Raw genomic sequence first — 19505 nt, 5'->3', positions numbered from 1 at the left:
GCAAAATGGGTTTAAACAACAGAAGTGTATTCTCCCTCCATTTTGAAGGCTGAAAAGTCCGTGAGCACAGTTGGGATTTAGAGTGGGTTTTTTTCTTCACAGATCACTGTCTTCTGACTTTAACCTCACACGGCAGAGTGAGAGCTACAAAGGTCTCTTTGTCTCTTCTTATAATATCACTAATCCCATGATAAGGGCTCCACCCTCATGACTTTAATCCTAATTACCTACAAAGACTCAATCTCAAATACCATCATAATGGGGATGAGGAATTCGACATAAAAATTTTGGGAGGGACAAAAACATTCCATTTGTACTTCTACCTAAAAAACAAAAACAAGGAAAACACCTCATGTGCAGTGCCAACTTTCCTTTTCCTTGCAAAATAGAGTTTACAAAAATATAAATATGGAATTTTTAGAAGCATAATCCTTTCCATCCTCTCCTGCTTTTTTTTTTTTTTTAAATTGCCATCTGTAACTGGGGATGCAACTCAGTGGTAGAGTACTTGCCTAGCACGCATGAGGCTTTGGGGGTCAATCCCCAGTGTCATTAAAAAAAAAAAAAATAGAAGGGAAAATCTCATGCCATCTCTAGGATTGATCTTCTAAAATATAGCTCCAAGGCTGTGTGTTACCTCTCCTGCTCAGATCCCTTGGAATAGTGTTCAGGGTTCTTTAAGATTCGGACTCCAAACTCCCCTTCCTGCCTACTAACACCAACAGTATTCCCTGTATCCTGTGATGGAAACAGCTGAATCACAAGGTAGACTTTCTGCCTTTGTGCTTTACTACTACAATTTCCTGTGCTTGGAAGGGCCACCCCACAATTCTTTTCTCTAGTGTTTGTTCAGATGTCACAAAATTAATAATTTCTTCCCTACGTCCCCTCCTATATCTTGCCTCCTTACATAAGTTACAATTGGAGTGCCAAAAGAGAAATGTAAATCATCCTTCTTCTCTACCCTCAACAGCTAAGGAGGAATTGTATCTTACACATTTTTGTGTCTATAAAGCCCAGCGTTGTACTATAGAGATAAATGAATAGAAATTGATCCAAAGCGTCATAAACAGTATCTGCTAATTTGATAGCATACATTTACAATAATCCCTGAAACTTTAAAAAGAAAAATAATTGAGTTAAATTGAAAAACCTAGCATCACAGTTGTGGAAGCATGTGGTCTACTTTATTTTGAATGTAAAATCGATATAATTAATTACTTGCTATTTTCAGATAATATAAAATAAATTCCTTGCTTAAGTCTCTCAGAAAGAAAGACATATAGTCATTCATTAAAATCAGTATCCTAAACTAGCAGAGAACAGCCTGCATCCTGATAGCATTTCTCTGGAACATTCAGCTTTCATTTAAAAAATGAATTTTGACTCTTAAAAATTATTAGGGGGATGAGGATATAGCTCAGTGGTAGAGTGCTTACCTGGCAAGCACAAGGCCCTGGATTTGATCCCCAGCACCACACACACATACACACACACACACACACACACACACACACACACACATTAGTAGGGTCAGGCAGGAGCTTTCGAACTCCTACCTCCACCATCAAGAACTCCAAGCACTCTTCTTATTTCCTAAGAGCAAAAACTTGTCAAGGTTGAGCATTCATATAGGCCACATGACAGACATGGCTTATCATGTAAAAATGTATAAACACTCAAATGCATGTGATATACTAGTTCCATTCTTTATCTTAATCTGGTCTTCCAACATGTTTTTGTAGAGAGCATGGTAATCAGTCTTTGTTCTATGTCCCAATAGGATCAGTGCAAAGAGAAATCCATACTAGTGAACTCTAATAATCCTTGTTCTATTTTACTGTTTTATTTTCTTAAAGACTTAAGAATGTTGAAGTGTAGAAATCTGTCTTGAGGGCCAGGTGTAGTGGTGAACATCTGTAATCCCAGCTTCTCTGTGAGGTTAAGGCAGACAGATCACAAGTTAGAGTCCAGCCTCAACAACTGAGCAAGACTTTATCTCGAAATAAAAAATAAAAAAAATTATCCTGAAGAAATTTCTCTTAAGGACATGGCAGAGGGGCAATGATGAGAGAAAACTTTTGATACTAGATTATTTATAGAGTAATTTAGATCTCCTTTTCATAAAATTATGAATTTTTGTATTTTAAGTAATATTTAAAGTTCTAATGTGAAAATATTTTAAAATTTAAAATATTCTAAATTTTATAATAAATAAAAATTTAAAATAAATAAGGAAAAAAGGACAGTTATATATACATAGAATTGTACATAATTGGAAATTTTTCTTTATATTTTTTAGTATGTTTTTCTGTTTTCCATTATCTCCTTTTTCATTATCTTATTAGGATACCTGAAATATGCTTCTTTGGCCTAGCTTACTAATCAATCATCTTTAAAAGTACAGTTATACACTAACCTTAAGTATTAAGAGTGAAAATCATGGGATCTTGATGTAAATGAAATAGCACTTTTGTCATGAGCAATAAATTTAAACTGTACCGGTACTGGGAGGATTGAAAAAAAAAAAAAAAAAAAAAATTAAAGAAAAACAGAGCGAGTCGCAGATTCCCTGTGACTAGAAACAATAGGACGATGCTCTCCTGGAATGAAAGATTCAGTTGGCGCCCGCCCTCCTGCTTTTTTCCAGCCGCCGTTTCCTCTTTCTTTCGCGCTCTAGCCTCCCGGGAAGTCCAGCCTAAGTGTAGCTAGGCTCTGATTGGTTCCTTTGAAAGTCTACGGGTAACCTGATTGGCGGATCCGAGCCCCTTTAGCGCGGTGAGTTTGAAACTGTTCGCACTTGGCTTCAAAGCTGGCACTTGGAGGTTGAGTGTGGAGTCGCAGACTGGGTAGCTGCCGCCGCGGCCGCCGCGGGACAATAATCCGGGTAGAATTGCCGGGGTCAGGGTCATGCCTTTGGGCGTCGCCTGGCAGGGGCGGGCCCGGGGACCTCAGCGGGCGAGTGGAGTAGCGGGGTGATCGCCCCGAGACTGGTCTAGGCAGCAAGGACTGCGTGAGGGCAAGGCCGGGCCTCTGAGGGTGGCGGGCCTTCACAGGGGCTCCGGCCTGGCTTTTGAGGGAGGTTTTTGGCCGCCCTGCCTGGCGGGCTTACCTAGGGGAGGCATGAGGCTGCCCTGGCCTGAGTTTCGGTTTGGGCCCCGGTCACTGTGCTCAGGAGGAGGCCGCTGACCTTCCGGAGGAGGCTTTCAGGTCGGGGTTGAAGCAAAATCCATGCATTGGTCTGACCACGCTGAGCGGCGGGTGCCAGGCTCGGCCCTAGGCCCGTGCATTGCCCCTTCCCGTTCCGGCGGTGGAAAGGAAGACTGCACCTGGGCCAGGTGCCCACGCGAGTCCCTTAAAACTAGGCTGCTGGGGAAATCGATCCGTGAACTTGTGGGCTTGTCGGACTTCCTGTGCCTGTCGCCCTTACCCACTCGGATCGTTTAAGAATACTTAGCCAGTCTCAGAGCCAGAAGGTTTTTCATGTATTATACTTGGACGTTGTATATGGAATTAGCAAAAAAGTAGAAAAGCTGAAAAGTACCAAGCGATAGAAACATATGTTTTTATATCCTTGACTTTTTAAAAAGAATCTAATACTAAAGTTACCTGTGTGCACTTCTTGCAACCCCCAAAGACCTGGAGGTCTCTGGGTAGGGAGATGCCAACATTGGTATTTCACCTCCTGCAGCTTGTGTTACAGAGCTCCTGGAGCATTAAATAGCATTCTTTATTTTAAATTGTTAGAACCAGAAAATGGTGGGAGAGAATTAGGCCCAGCTTTGAAATTGAGTTAATTTTTAGGTATTTGTTCAAAGTGAGCTCAACAATCTTACTGTAGTTAAGGTGTATCAAATCTGGTTGAAAGAAATGCTAATTGTCCGTTGCCATTTCATGAGATTACCATGTTTGACCGACCAGTGCCTGAGGTCAAGCCCCAGAGCAGTTGGTTCAAAGGCCTCTTACAGGGCTCATTTTAAGATTTATCTCTACTTTCTGGATTGAATTTCCTTTTTGAAGATGAATGTGAGAAATCCAAATTCTTAGGGGCCATTTAACAAGGTAACTGTATTTTGATCTTCTGAAGTTTTCGTTGGCAAACTTACCAGGTGAAGTAGTTTTGAATGTCAGGTTGTCAGCTCTATTTCATTATTCTTTCTGATTCAAGCATATAGGTTTTTTTTTTTCACTGTGTAGGATATGATGAGATTTTTATCAGTGGAATGGCACTTTTCATTTTCTTTTAGGGTGCTACTCTTCAGAGTCTTGAGTGTTTGTGTGGCTGTTAAAAACAAAGAAGATTAAAACTGTCACTGGAACAACTGTAAACATTTAAATTTTTTTGCTGCTTTAAACAAAATCGTGTCTGTAGCAGTTAAAAATCTGACCAGTTTAGCTTCCTTCTCTTGTCTTTAAAACATAGTTGTTGTTATTTTTTTTTAAATCATCTTCATAAAAACATAAAGTAGTATAAATTCAAATAACATTGTTGAAATATTTGGAATAAATAAGTTCATGCCTGAATTTGAGGGTTAATTTGTTTTGAACAAGCTATGTACTGTGTAGAATATACAAATGCAGTGTTTTAGGAGCTAAGAAGGGTTGGAAAGCCTTACTGCAAGTTTCTTTACTCTTGTAACCATTTTAATATTAATATAATTAATATGTATGGGATACTTTATATACTGGAGAAGGCAGTGGAAAATGCTTTCATATAGAATCTCATTAAAACTTAAAACCACTCTTTAAGTTAGTGGCATATAATCAAATCAGTTTTTCTCCTCATTTTAGGATCTAGCATACCTATTGTGTAACCATGGAAGACTATACCAAAATAGAGAAAATTGGAGAAGGTGAGTGATTTTAATGAAAGTTTTAAAAAGCATTTCAACAATGCTACTTCTGTAACATGGAAACATGTAAATATTTATTAAAGTGCAACCATTAAGATACCTTACAGCACAATTTGCGTTATTTTTTTTAACATAACAACTTAATGTTTACTTTTTCAAGAGAACTTATTCAGATATGACTTCCTGGTTATCCTCCCCCATAATCTTCTATGCTTCTGATACCAAATACTTGGAATGCTTGTGCTTTGAAAATATTTGATAACTTATTGCATGTGCTTTGGGGGTATGGTCTGCAGGCAGAGGTTAGTGTATTAGTAGTGTACTAATGTTTTAATATATTTTTAGGCTCTTGGCAGTTATTCTAAAACAATAATTTTGTGTATAATCATTCATTCCCTTTACATTCTTAATATCCTTTTTAATTGCTCTGGCTTGTATAGTCTTCTCTGTTCTGTTGCCTGGCTGGATTGTGTGTTAGATATTGTTTTTGAAAAATTTAACTTGTGGAGATAAATGAGGTCTAGATGGTGTCCACTATATAGAATTTTCTTTTGTTTCTGTCAGGAACCTTGTTAAAGTCTAGTATTTAAATACTGATTTTAAGCTGGAAATGGTGGCACATGCCTGTGATCCCAGGTACTTCAGAGCCTGAGGCAGGAGGATTACAAGTTTAAGGCCAGCATGGGCAATTTAGCAAGACCCTGTCTCAAAAATAAAAGGCTGGTGGTGTACTTGGTTTGTGGAGCAATTGCCTACTATATATGAGGTCAGATTCAGTCCCTATGATACACCCCCCTGACCCTGCCACAAAAAAAAAAAAAAAAAAAAAAAAAAAAAACCCGATTTTTAGAAAGCTTTAATTTTGAATATTTCCAAACTTAAAAGTTAAAAGGTTTATATGACAGATCTGTAACATCTTTACCAAGATGTTAGTGTTATGTCACACTTTATTATCTGTGCATGTTGTTTTTCTTTTTGATGCATTTGTAGTAAGCTGTAGAAATATGCTTACCACTAAACACTTCATGTATTTTCCAAAGATCCACAGGTTACATATTTTCATTTGGCAGTGAATATACCTCAATCTCTGTACGCTGAACAGACCTGCCTGCTTTTTATCACTCTTGACATTGAGGGTTTTTTTTTTTTAATTTTCGACAACCTAATTCTTTTTTTTTTGGGTACCAGGCATTGAATTCAAGGCATTGAACCTCTGAGCCACATCCCCAGCTCTATTTTGTATTTTATTTAGAGACAGGGTCTCACTGAGTTGCCTAGCACCTTGCTTTAACAAAAGCAAGGCTGGCTTTGAACTCATGATTCTCCTGCCTCAGCCTCCCAAGTCGCTGGGATGATAGGTGTGTGCCACCACACCCAGGTAACCTAATTCATTTAAAAAATATATCCAAATTCCTCATCAAATACCACAAAGTCCTTATTCATTTTCTTCTGAATTAAAAAAAAAAAATCTGAATTTTGTCATTTTACTCTTTGAACTCTTTCCTGTCTTAAGATAACATCTTTTTGGATTATAGTCAACAACTATATTTATGATGGTAGGCACTTAGCTAGAATTTAATATGACTTCTAAATATTTGTCAAATGGAGGTTTACTGTTTACAATTCACGACTTCCACAACTTGACCATGTTCTACTTTATTTTTCCTTGATTTTCTGGGATAAAATTGTTGTCTTAAATCGATCTCGTAGGCTTTTTGAAATATTGCTACCTTTAGAGAAATGGCCTTAGGAAAATGAGCTCTAATCACTTAAAAAACCATATTTTTTCTCTAAGTCTGGTGGCTCACACCCATAATCCTACCAACTTGGGAGGCTGAGGCAGGAGGATTACAAGTTCTTTGTTTCAAAACAAAAAAATAAAAACTGTGGATGTAGCTTAGTGGTAAAGTGCTGCTAGGTTCATTCTCTACTACCAAAAAATGAGAACATTGAGTGATTAACCCCAGGACCTCATGCATGCTAGGAAAGCTCACTACCACTGAGGTATATCCCAACCCTTTTTAAATATTATTTTAAGGCAGGGTTTCCCAAGTTGCCCTGTTTGGCTTGGAATTTGTGATCTGCTTGCCTCGGCGTACTGAGTAGCTAGGATTACAGGTCTGTGCCACCATATCCAACTCCTTTTTTTTTTTTTTAATACCAGGGATTGAACTCAGGGGCACTCCATCACTGAGCCACATCCCCTACCCTATTTTGTATTTTATTTAGAGACAGGGTCTCATCGCATTGCTTAGCACCTCACTTTTGCTAAGACTGGCTTTGAACTCAAGATCCTCCTGCCTCAGCCTCCTGAGCTGCTAGAATTATAAGCATGCGCCTGGCTTCTAATCATTTTTAAGTTTCACTGAAAATGTCATGGGAAGCAAAAACTACTCAACAAAATTTATGTATATCAAGGGGTTCAACACTGCCCTGAAACTCCAACCTGTGTTTAAAAAGCACTTATCTAGGGAATTAAGTGCAGCATGTATATGAACTTTAGCTAGTTAGGCTTCGTTGCCATTTCTATTCCCTGTGTCCACCTTCCTCCCACCTCTGCCATTCCTTATGTTGACATTATTGTTCATTATCCAAAGCCCACATAATGAGAATCAGTGTTTTGTTAACTTCTAAAAGGGTATGAGGTTTTCCTAGTGTGTAGTAGGTAATGTAAGCTTTATTAGGTCTAATAAATACTTAGTAAAAACAAGTGTTTTGTCTCTTTCTGGGTGAGGATTGTTGTCTTTTTTCCCCTTTTTTTATTGGTGCATTATATTGTCACAGTGTGTATGTATGATATGGAACAACAAATCCCATCAATATGTAAAACCTGTCAGTATTATTTACTGAGGCCAAACTTTTTACACTGTGTTTTGTGCCTTTTTTTGTATCATGTGGGATATGTGGCAGGAGGTAAATTTCAGTTTATGAAAAGTCCATTTTATTCTATTCCATGTGCTGGAACATTAATGGTAGTTTAAATTTATGGAAAACTTTTGATGGCTACTTGGATTGTTATTTCTAAACCATATATGTGATAGGTTGTAATTAACCTCACTTTCCTTTAGGAAGCAATGAGGCTATAATTATGAGTAAAATAACTTCCCATTTGGCCACAGGATATTTCTATCTTGTGACACTTTAGGGAATTCTGTTATTTAAAAAATGTTTTAGGCTGTGGATATATCTCACTGTAGAGCACTTGCCTAGCATTGTGCAAGGATGGGTTCAATCCCCAGCACTGTTAAAAAAGATAAAAAAGAAGAAAGAAAGAAAGAAAAAGAAAAAAATTTTAGTTTGTGGGGTGTTGCATGGCAGATATTTACTTTGTCTATTTCAGGTACTTATGGAGTTGTATATAAGGGTAGACACAAAACTACAGGTCAAGTGGTAGCCATGAAGAAAATCAGACTAGAAAGTGAAGAGGAAGGGGTTCCTAGTACTGCAATTCGGGAAATTTCTCTATTAAAAGAACTTCGTCATCCAAATATAGTCAGGTATGGTATAATGTCTGAATTTAAACTGTTTTCCCTATACTGTTTCAAATGTGAATTTCAGTGTGGAAATTTTCATATTTGCTTAGTCTCTGGTCTGACTTTGCTGATGGTGAATAGTCCTACTCTTTGTTTATTGTGAATGCTAGGCATGGGTAAAAAAGAATGAATGACCCGTTAAAGCAGGAACAGGCGTAGAGGAACTTGGTGGTGAGAGTTAGTCCTTGGGGCTGGAAACGCGTGGTAAAGTGGCCATAGGAGAAGAGGAACCCCTTTCTTAGAGCTTTGCCAGTGCGCCCACTCTGGGAGCTCTGGTTTCTAATTATCCTCATCCTAAAACCAGGTAGCTAGATCAAATTAAAAAGGAAAAAAAGAAGAAATTAGGTAGGTATTTGGATAGGGTATTTTCAGGAGTGCTCAGCTTAGAATCTAATTGTATTTTGCTTGGGTTGGAGATAGGGAGCAGCTATTAAGGTTAGGTTCTACTTTAAAGTTTATTTCTACTTACTTGGAGGGAAAGACAAACTCTGAGCAATGAATAGCCAACCTAGATATATGTTCTTTTGGAATATAGGTTATTTATAAATTTAGTATCTCCTGTGTAAATTGGCTTAATTTTTAAATTGCTGTCTTATCGCAAATTCTAGCTTTGCATTAAGGTCCTTTACAGAAAAAAGAGGAGTTACCCTCTTCTCTATCCCCATTTTTTATAGTAATCAGTATTAAATTTGACTTTTTTTGTGAAAAAAGAGAGGTTTACACTTTTTTTTTTTTTTATGTTTTTATTCTTAGCCTTCAAGATGTGCTCATGCAGGATTCCAGGTTATACCTCATCTTTGAATTCCTTTCCATGGATCTCAAGAAGTACTTGGATTCTATCCCTCCAGGTCAGTTCATGGATTCTTCACTTGTTAAGGTAAGAAGCTTACCTAATTTTATTAATATTTATGTACTGTGAAGGTAAAGAGTCTATATAGATATCAGGGTTTTGTGGGGAATATACTTGGAAAAGGTGTTAGAAAATAGAATGAGAAATATATTTTATTTATTCCTATATAGATTAGATTAGATTAACACTTGCCTATTTTGTTGCCAGGATAATACTTCTAGTAAGTGAAAAGTGGTGTCTGAGGTGACAAAGCTGATAAAGATGTTGGGCAGTATATTGTTGGAAACTAAGGCATTATGGTCTTTCTTTAGCTGACAGATGTGTTAAAAAGCAAAAAGCCTGAAGCAGTGTGGTAATGGCAGATGATTCTATTTTATCCTGGTTTAAAATGTTTGATTAATGTAATGTAGACATTTATTATACTTCAGTTAAATTATAATTATATATATATTTTTTAAAGTACTGAAATACATAAAGTAAAAGTGCCTTATACCAACTTTAGCAAACCACTCGTCAGAGAGTAATTGGTATAATCGTAATCTTATACATTTATGTCCATTCTATGTGTATAAACATGCACTCTTATACAAATGGAATCATTTATATGTACATATTAATGTTTCCCTTTTGAGTGTAAAATGTTATCAGATGTGTATATCTACTTGTGTCCGTTTACAATTTTTATGTGATTATTTAAACCAGTTTCATATTGATGGCCAGTTATTTTCCAGTTTGGTAATTATTACTGTTATGAGCAATGCTGCAGTGAATATTCTTGTATGTGTTTATCTTTGTGTTCAACCTTATAAGATAAATTCTTAGAACTGGAACTAAATTAAAGATGGTTTGTTTACATTTAAGATCTTGGTAGATATTGCCAGTTGCCCTCTAAAACATTGTGCAATTTACTCTGAGGCATGTTTAGAGTCAATTATATAGCTTAGAGTCATTTATAAATGGCTTATCCATATTCAGAATAGTAAATATCTGTCTTTCTAATAGTTTCAGTAAGCCCTTTGCCTATGCCCCTCCCACTTCTTTGCCTTAAATTCTTCATGGATCAAGGATTTATTTTGGTTTTACAGCTAGGATATATACATCCAGCTTCCCAAACAGCTAGGCAGTCATTGTTACTGGTTTTATGTATTTTCCAATTTCAAACCTTAAGTCATTATTTTATATGTATACTATAAATTTCTGTAATACCCATGTTGCTTCAAATGTTAATAACATTGTTTTTTGGTAAATGACATATAAAACAATTCTGAAGTACTAAATAGTGGTTTGTTTTTGTGTCCATTTAAATATATAATCATAATATCCTCTTTGCCATTTTTTTGAATCTGTGACCATTGTTTCCAAAGAGGTAATATATGTGTAAAGATGAAAGATAGATATGAAAAAGAACAACCTTATTCAAGAGAGAAAGAGTTGATATAAGTATATTGAAGGATGATCAAGAAACTCACAAAGAACAATAACTTGTGACTTAAAGGATAAGAGGTCCCAAAATAAGTAAAAGAGGACTAAATGAATTTGTATGGATATCATATGGCTGTAAATGTGTCCATAGGGGAATGTCTGTCTTGAATATATAAACATATTGGACTTCCTCCACACAAATGTTTGTTAGTCTCAAAAGACCTGTATGCTTTTTTAGTAAATCATTTCCCTGCATCATAATTTCTTAAATCTTTGAAATAAATTGATTATGAATATTTAGAAAGTTGTATGTGGTAAGATTAAGTTTCTAACTTACATTTCCTTTTCTAGAGTTATTTGTACCAAATCCTTCAGGGGATTGTGTTTTGTCACTCTAGAAGAGTTCTTCACAGAGACTTAAAACCTCAAAATCTCTTGATCGATGACAAAGGAACAATTAAACTGGCTGATTTTGGCCTTGCCAGAGCTTTTGGAATACCTATTAGGGTATATACACATGAGGTAAGTGAGTTCTCATTATTTTTTATTAATCTCATTCTGATCTGGTTATAGTTTGATTCTTTATATATATAGATTTTTTTCCAAGTCACTGGTTTCTGTCTCCTGACTGGATGCTCCCTGATACACAAGAAGATCCATTACGAGATTTTGTTGTTTGAGGGTTGCTATTTTTGATATATGGTTTGTTCAGAACCATATATACACATATATACAGCACACACATAAAATCATGGTTTTTTTGTGTGTGTGAGGCACTGGAGGTCAAACTAGGGCCTTGCTCTTGCTAGGCAAGTGCTCTACTATTAAGCTACACCCCCTACCTCATTGTCATGTTACCAGTGTTGTGTTGAAGGCTTGGAATATCATTTGGTGTTTCTAGTGGGAAAGCAAACATTGGATTATATAATAAAGAACTGTTGAGAATCTGTGTCTTTTGTGGGGTTGTATACTGTTTCACCCAAAGACTGAAGATAAAAATTGATGATAATATTCTTTCTGGTAGATGTCTTGGCTCCTTGTTATTCCTTTTTATTTTTCCCATGACTGTATAAATAAATTATTTGGTACTTTTGACTTAAATGCTGTTGTGCTCATTAGCTTTGTTCTAAGTTAGAGTTGACATTTTTATCATTCTGATATACTAAAATGGTGAAGTAATTCTAGATCATGAGTAAACTAACTTGGTTTATTCATGTTTCTTATTTGTGCACCATTTTAGCATGTAAGCAGAACCTTCACTTTATAGAATATCACCTCTAAATCCATATCAATAGGGTTTTTTGTTTTGTTTTTTGATAGGCTATATTGCTGGGGTTTTTTTTTTTTGTTTTGTTTTTTGGTACCTATAGAATGAACTCCAGGCTCCACCACTGAGCCACATACCCAGCCTTTAAAAAATATATATATTTTATTTAGAGACAGGGGCTTGCTAAGTTGCTGAGGCATTTTTTTTATTCACTTTTTTAATGTGGTGCTGAGGAGTGAACCCAGTGCTTCACTCATGCATAGCAAATGTTCTACCACTAAGCCAGAACCCCAGCCCCTATATAACTGTTTTGATCCTTCCATAAATGACTTTAAAAGCAAGAAAAGATGTATGTTTTTATCTGTTTTTTCTCCTAAAGAATAGAACTCAAATGAAATATTTAGCTTCAGTTTTATATTTTGTGTAGAGTTAATTGACAAACAGTATTATTGGTTGCAGTTTTACAGCTTTATAAAGGTAATTTAGGTAGTTTAATGCACCACATTTATTCTGTGTATAATTTGCTTCATAATAGGTAGTGACACTTTGGTATAGATCTCCTGAAGTATTGCTGGGGTCAGCTCGTTACTCCACTCCAGTTGACATTTGGAGTATAGGCACCATATTTGCAGAATTGGCAACCAAGAAACCACTTTTTCATGGAGATTCAGAAATTGATCAACTCTTCAGGATTTTCAGGTATTTTTATTTTGTAACAAGCTATTAAAATTTTTAAAGTAATAAACATGTATATAATAAGAAAATATTTTGGCCTTAAATAACAGTTTTCTGTTTTGTTATGATTTTTAGAGCTTTGGGCACTCCCAACAATGAAGTGTGGCCTGAAGTGGAATCTTTACAGGATTATAAGAATACATTTCCCAAGTGGAAACCAGGAAGCCTGGCATCCCATGTCAAAAACTTAGATGAAAATGGCTTGGATTTGCTCTCGGTGAGAAAGACATTCTGTATGCTCTCAGTGAGATATATATTAGTGCTATTAGTGCGCTATATAATTATACTGACTTTAACACTGATGACTGGGTGTATTCAGTGTCATTTCTTTTATCTGGGAAATAGGAAGAAAACCAACATCCACTGAGTTAGTTATCTGTTATAGTACTAGAATCATCTTAGCTATCAAGAAACAATAGTTGGCACGAAAGCTCTTTTGTTTTTAAACTGATGGGTTATTATAGATGCGCTAAAGGAGACACTAGGGTTAACATACCTTTTCTTTTTTTATTTTGCATTGCTCACACATGCTTGGCAAGCACTTAACCACTGAACACACCCCCAGCTCTTGTTTACACTTTTTTAAGTTGATGAGTTGTAGTGTTTCTTTTTAGCTTTTTTTTGTCTCAGTATTTACTACTAGGTTCCATTTTTTTTTTTTTTTTTTTTTCATCCTAGACATTGGTGTTTTCCTTACTGCTTGATATTTTTAGTTATTAAAATCATTTATAACCTGAACTACATTTCTTACTTTGTGCCTAGTTTCCTCCATCAGAAAGGTTAGAAGGATTAATGCAGTTCTTAATCTTTTCCCTCTATTATATTGCTATTCCCAGTTAACAATTACTTTCTTTAAAAGCAAGACAAAGAATAAAATGACTTAGGATTTAAAAGGCCTGCTTCCAGAGGCTTGTCTTAGAATAATATTTAAGTTTTGAATTTTTAGAATGAACCAATTTTTACAAATCCCAAATAATGTTGATGCCAGAAAAAAATAAAGCCTGACAAGTTTAAACAAAGAAAAAGATTGCCTTATCATCAAGTAGATCTTTTAATTGGTCTTTCATCATACATAAATCATGCCACAAAATTAAGCTCAGATTTCCCAGTCATGTAGAGAGAAGCCCTAAGTCCTTATCTGCCATTCAGATATTTTGTGTAGTGGTGGTGTTCATTGACTTAAAGGTCCTTCCATATCCTAGGCCCAATCTGCCCAGAATATGTGTTCTTGAACACAGTTCACTTGATTAACAAAAACAAAACTCAAGTACTATAAATGAGATTGCACAATCTAGCCATAATTGATAACTTGAATAGATAATTCTTCATTACTGGAACTGTTCTGTCCATTGTAGTAGGTTTAGCAACATCACAGCCCTCTACTTTCTAGTATGACAACCAAAAATGTCTGATGTTGCTGAAGTTCCCAAGGTTAAAATCTCCTCAGTTGATTAGACCAGGATTCAAATTTCAGCTTTATCCCTTCTTACCTGTATGAACTTGGGCAAGTTGCTTAGCCTCAAAGTCTCAGTGTCCTCATTTGTAAAATGGAACAGATAATTACTTTTGTTGTAAAGATTAATGGACATGCTATATCCAAAGCCCTTCATATAGTATAGTGTTGGATACATAAGAGTTTGAATGGTAACTAGTTAGTAAAAAAAAAAAATCTGTAGTCTGCTTATTCATTTCGCTTTCTTCTTTGTGGTTAATGTTTCTTTAAGAGAATTTTAGATCAATACTAAACTTTCTTTAGTTTTTCTGGGTGATGTGTAGAATAATTTGTATGTAGGTTGCCTGATCATAATATATTTAATGATTCATTTTTAACTATTTATAATACATTGTGCTATAGTGTTTTCTGTTTGTTTTGTTTTTAAATTTGGAATTTATTGGAGGCTGCATCAAAAACCACTATAGTTAATTGCCACCATATTAAGAATGTTATAAATTAGTCAGATGGCTATTTAATTCTCTAAATATAATTAACTAGATATCTTTCCTGAATCTGTCTTTCTTTTAATGCTATCTCTGTCATAACTGCATAACTTCAAAAGGTTGAGATATCCATAATTTAAGGAGTAGGTTATTCTAGAGCTACAGGGTAAAATATGGAAGAATGAGACATTTTATGTAGCTTGGTGTTAAAAGTAATGAAAATGTTATTTTGGTAGATTTTTCACTAAACTTATTTGCATATGGTTTATTGGTTAAAAAATTTAAGGATTTATGGAGATTTTTAAAAAATGAATTCTAAACATTTTTTCCTTTTTCTTTTTTTCTTACCCTCCACAGAAAATGTTAGTCTATGATCCCGCCAAACGAATTTCTGGCAAAATGGCACTGAATCATCCATATTTTGATGATTTGGACAATCAGATTAAGAAGATGTAGCTTTCTGACAAAAAGTATCCACATTATATGGAGGATGGATAGTTGTACTGTTGACTCTGTTTTTGTCCTGTATATTTTTCTTCTTATTGTTGTAAAACTTCATCTGTACTTCATCTTCTACTTTCAAAAGTATAACTTAAAAATGTAAATATTGTTCTATATGAATTTAAATGTAATAATTCTGTATATGTGTGTAGATCTCACTGTGACAACTATTTGTTACTTTAATAAAACTATAAAATCTATGGATTTTAGAAATTGGGGAATATTTGAGTTAGCTTAAATCATCTCAATCCTTATATAGCAGCTATATTTTCCTGTAGTTGAAACTACTAAAATTTATGAAAGTGTGCTAAGTTCAAATTTCATAATGCTTTGAAGTATTTTTATGCTCTGAATGTTTAAATTATCTTGTCAGTTTCTTGATATGTGGTAACTATACAACATGTCTAAAGATGAATATTTTTCTATTGGTATTTCAATTTGTAACCTAAATGTTTAAGCATTCAGAATGAGAACACTACAGATATAAAAAATGATGCTCAATTTATAGGGGTTTTTAGTAACTTATAAAACTCACATTAGAGCATGCCAAAGTTTGCTAAATTTTACAGTCAAAGATCAAGGGCTGTCCACAGCAGGGAAGAACATTCTTGAAAATTTATCAACTATCATATTTTTAGGTGTGTTATGAAAGCCATTTTTCTAAGTGAATTCTTCTGCCTTGGTCAGAGGTATAATTGTATGAAGGGTAATCACTTATTTTTCTTTTCAAGTCTGACTTAAAAAGTTTTGACAGTGTTCTTTATTAGCACCTTCTAAAAAGGTTCTGATATGAAAGTAGTTAAAATCACTGGTTCTGGTAATTAAATTGTTTCATAATGCTGCTTATCGTCATTATTGTAAGCAGCCTAATTTTAATTATTTGCTACAGTCAAGAGAAATACCTATAAAAAGCTTTCTTACTCTTAGTGTACATCTATTTTCTTGACCACATCTCCTACCTTTTTTCCTTGTTACCTATGGCTAGAATCTGCATTCCTGTGTTTTTGGTCCTTGCACCCAACACAGTTCATTGGATATGTAATGAGTGTCTATGTTGATTTAAAATTTTGTATTCTAGAAGGAAGTATGGGTTACTTTCTTTGGCAGTGGGACCTTTAAGATTTGCACTTTGGTTGCCTTGTTCTAGGAATTCAGTGGAAGCCAGTGTGCTGTAAAAGAACATAAAGCCTGCAGATGGAAGTCATTTGGGGTCTAATTACAGAGGGTTGTTACAATTTTGTGGTAGGAATTTGGTAAATGAAAGGTCTAAAAGATAAGATGGTACAATGGCATCTCTATAGTCTTGTGCTTCTTTACCTAAGAAGACAATGAACTAGATCAGTTTTTCCAGTGTGATCGCATCCCTTTGGTGATTCAGAATCAGCATTAACTACAAACTTCCCTCCTCAATGTAAAATAAATAGAAACTGTCAGTGTTCTTTTCTATGCACTTTTGTTCCAGTATATACAGATAAAATAAACATGTTTGGGGCCTTATGGATGTGGTAAAAGGAGCTTAGAATTGTACTTCACTCCATGGAGTCTTAATTGTTTGAAAAGTCAACAGTTTATCAATTTAGAACTGCCTTGTGGATCAGGAAAATGAAATAGATGGTAAAACACTCATTGCCATAATGATTGACCTACTTTTGATCCTGCTCCAAATTCTCATAAAGTTCTATGTAAACTATGTCAACTTCAATGATTTGGTGAAAGGCTACTAAATTGGATCTACATCTCATCTAAGTTCTTAAGTTACACGTGCTATGGGGTTTATCTTGAAAACTGGGAAATGGGTCCCAAGAATTAGTTTTTTTAAAAAGTTCCCCAAGCTGATTTTGATGAAGTTATCAGTTGGTGGCAAGTTTGGCAACTTTGGGCCTATATCTAGTTATATATGTTTTAAAAATTCATGGCATTGTGCAATCTTGAACTTCAGTGTACATTTTGGTCTACTCTTTAGATGAAGGAGACAGCTATATATTTCATGTATAGTCACCAATGTGTAAGACCTTTAGATTCCTGAGCATAGTACAATGATAACTGCTCTCAAGTAAAATCTTAGTGTGCTATCCCTAGTCACTGGAGGAGGTTTTTTGGGTTTTTTTCCTAATTTAAATACACAATGGTCATGCGTAGAAGTTAATTCATAATGTGCTATAAAACTAATTTATGTGGGCATCACATTTTGAGAAAATAAAATTGAGTTAATAAAATGGCCAAATAAAAAGTCTTAGATTAATTTGTTAAGTAGTATTTTAAAGTGCTTGAGACCTTGAAAACTGTTGGATGGAACAAAGTTGCTTTAGCAAGCTCTAGTTTATAATAGGTCATTTTCAGTCCCATTCATATTTGACTAGTTGACACATTAAAAACAAGTCAGTGAAAGTTTCATAGGGCCATAGAATCCTGTTTTGAACAGAATTAGCCTCAAGGATGAAAGGGAAAAGGCCACTAAAGTAAGGTCGTTTTCAACCCAACCAGTTTTCTTATCCCAGTTAGGTAGCAATTTCCCTATTTGGGAAGCTCCACTATTACAAGTAATTCTAAGAGGTTCTTATAATTGCTCTCCATTCCTTGTTCATAAGGATGACATAGATTGGATCAGTCACACAATACATGATAATCAAAGGACAAATGACTTCACAAGATCCATCAGGATCCCGTTTGCTACAGAAACCTTCAGGGAATAAAATTCTTTGCTGAGATTGCCAAACTGATAACAAGACTAGAGAGCCTGAGACACCATCACTACTGTGCCAACTGAATCGAAAGATTCTTGGGGTATGATGTTCTAAGGCCCTGGTTCCAGCCCAGCTGTCTTAAAATTGGATTTCTGTCATTTAAACCCTCAAGAATTCCAAGTAATAGTCAATACCAGTGTGCCACCTGAATAAATAACTTTTGTAAAACTTTAAAAAAAAATGTTCGTAATACTGGAGATTGAACCCAGGACCTCACGTTAGGCAAGCATTCTGCCACTGATCTACATCCCCTTCTCTCTCTTTTTACCCCCTTGAGACAGGGTTTCAGTAAGTTCCTCAGGCTGGTCTTAAACTTGGGATCCTCCTGACTCAGCCTCCCAAGTAAAATCCCTCAATTTAAAAAATCTTGTAGTTATAAATCCTTTCATAATTGCATATTCTCATTTTCTTTCTTTGAAATCTTTTGGTTTGTAGCTTATTGTTTTCACTGCTGCTTTTAATTTTCTTTGTGTATAATTATAGTGGTATAAATGTATTCATGTCTGTTGACCAAAGGACCTACAAACTTTAGAGGAATGTTTATATGTTGTACCTATTTTTTTTTTTTGGCCAGTCAGAAATTTGTGAAATACATTTTTCTACAGGTTGTTATTCTTACCTTTGAGAAATTATTTCAAAATCATGGCTATACCTCTCTGTTAGGGAAATAATGCAATAACAAGCAAAATATATGTGAATTTATTTGCTAATGAGTATGAATAGTTCTTTATATTTGTAAAGAGCTTTATAGAAATTAAGTAGCACATGCTATCTCAATATATTTCCTATACTATAAAAATACTGTAAACTATAAAACCAAAGAATTATAGTGTAACATTCTTTATAATACAGAGAGGAAAGGTACATTTCCCAACTGAACGTAGCCATTTGTCTCAATGGTTCTGGTATCATGAAAAATGTATTTATGTGCAAGAAAATATGAATGTATTCTTCATGTGTGTTCACTGCTTCTAGGGAAGCTGAGCATTTGCTTCATCTTAAATCTTGCTAGAATCTGAACAGTTTTAGAAATGTTTTTTGGCTTCTTGTTTAAAATACTTTACATGCACAGACACTAATGGAAAATGGCTCAGAACATAAAAAAATTGCAGTTTCCCAGATGAGCAAAAAAGGCTACATTTTTAGCCAGTCAATATCAATCGGAAGTCCCATTAACTGGGTGACAAATGCAATGTTTGGGAGTTCTTAATTACCCATGCTAATAAAGGGTCATAGTGTGCAGAGGAGACCTGCCTGTGGAGCTGAAGCAACCTGGACAGTCCCTGTATGGGCTGGTTCCCAGGAGGCGCCCTTTAGAGAGTCTGGGCTTTTCTTTTCCCCACCAAAGGGTCATGTTAAGCAGCAAAATGGCTGCCAGCTTTCCATCACATTTATTTTTATTTATTTAGTTATTCATTCATTCATTCATTCATTCATCTTTTTATTTATTTATTTATTTTAGTTGTAGATGGACAGAATGCCTTTATTTTGTGTTTATTTTATGTGGTGCCGAGGATCAAACCAGTGCCTCGCATGTGCTAGGTAAGTGCTGTGCCACTGAGCTACAGCCCCAGCCCTCCATCACTTTTTGTTAAACTTTATTTTTTATGTGGTGCTGAGGATGGAAACCAGTTCCTCACACGTGGTAGGCAAGTGTGTTAG

The 19505-nt window shown here is 35.3% G+C and overlaps 1 protein-coding gene across 4 annotated transcripts; it reads left to right on the top strand.

Annotated features, from left to right (window-relative positions):
* The first annotated feature begins 2648 nt into the window (after nt 1-2648).
* CDK1 (cyclin dependent kinase 1) lies at nt 2649-17699 on the top strand. Of its 4 annotated transcripts, none has more exons than XM_079137337.1 (8): nt 2649-2778; nt 4792-4853; nt 8194-8350; nt 9140-9263; nt 11010-11180; nt 12461-12624; nt 12736-12877; nt 14956-17699. In XM_079137337.1, the coding sequence occupies exons 2-8, from the start codon at nt 4817-4819 to the stop codon at nt 15052-15054; spliced, it is 894 nt and encodes a 297-aa protein (XP_078993463.1). In that variant the 5' UTR covers nt 2649-2778; nt 4792-4816; the 3' UTR covers nt 15055-17699. The 4 variants fall into 4 exon arrangements, with proteins under 4 accessions (XP_078993463.1, XP_078993462.1, XP_078993464.1 ...); XM_079137336.1 differs by lacking the exon at nt 2649-2778 and adding an exon at nt 2779-2887 and having other exon boundaries at nt 14956-17697; XM_079137338.1 differs by lacking the exon at nt 2649-2778 and adding an exon at nt 2828-2901.
* The last annotated feature ends 1806 nt before the right edge of the window (nt 17700-19505 follow it).

Source organism: Sciurus vulgaris (genome assembly GCF_902686455.1).
Source record: "Sciurus vulgaris genome assembly, chromosome: 4".
Lineage (NCBI taxonomy): Eukaryota > Metazoa > Chordata > Mammalia > Rodentia > Sciuridae > Sciurus > Sciurus vulgaris.
This window is presented reverse-complemented; position numbering and strand designations above follow the sequence as displayed.

Coding starts and splice junctions, on each gene's coding strand:
- CDK1 (XM_079137337.1), top strand. CDS start 4,817: ATGGAAGACTATACCAAAATAGAGAAAATTGGAGAAG. Junction 4,854..8,193: donor AATAGAGAAAATTGGAGAAG/GTGAGTGATTTT, acceptor TGTCTATTTCAG/GTACTTATGGAGTTGTATAT. Junction 12,878..14,955: donor ATGGCTTGGATTTGCTCTCG/GTGAGAAAGACA, acceptor TACCCTCCACAG/AAAATGTTAGTCTATGATCC.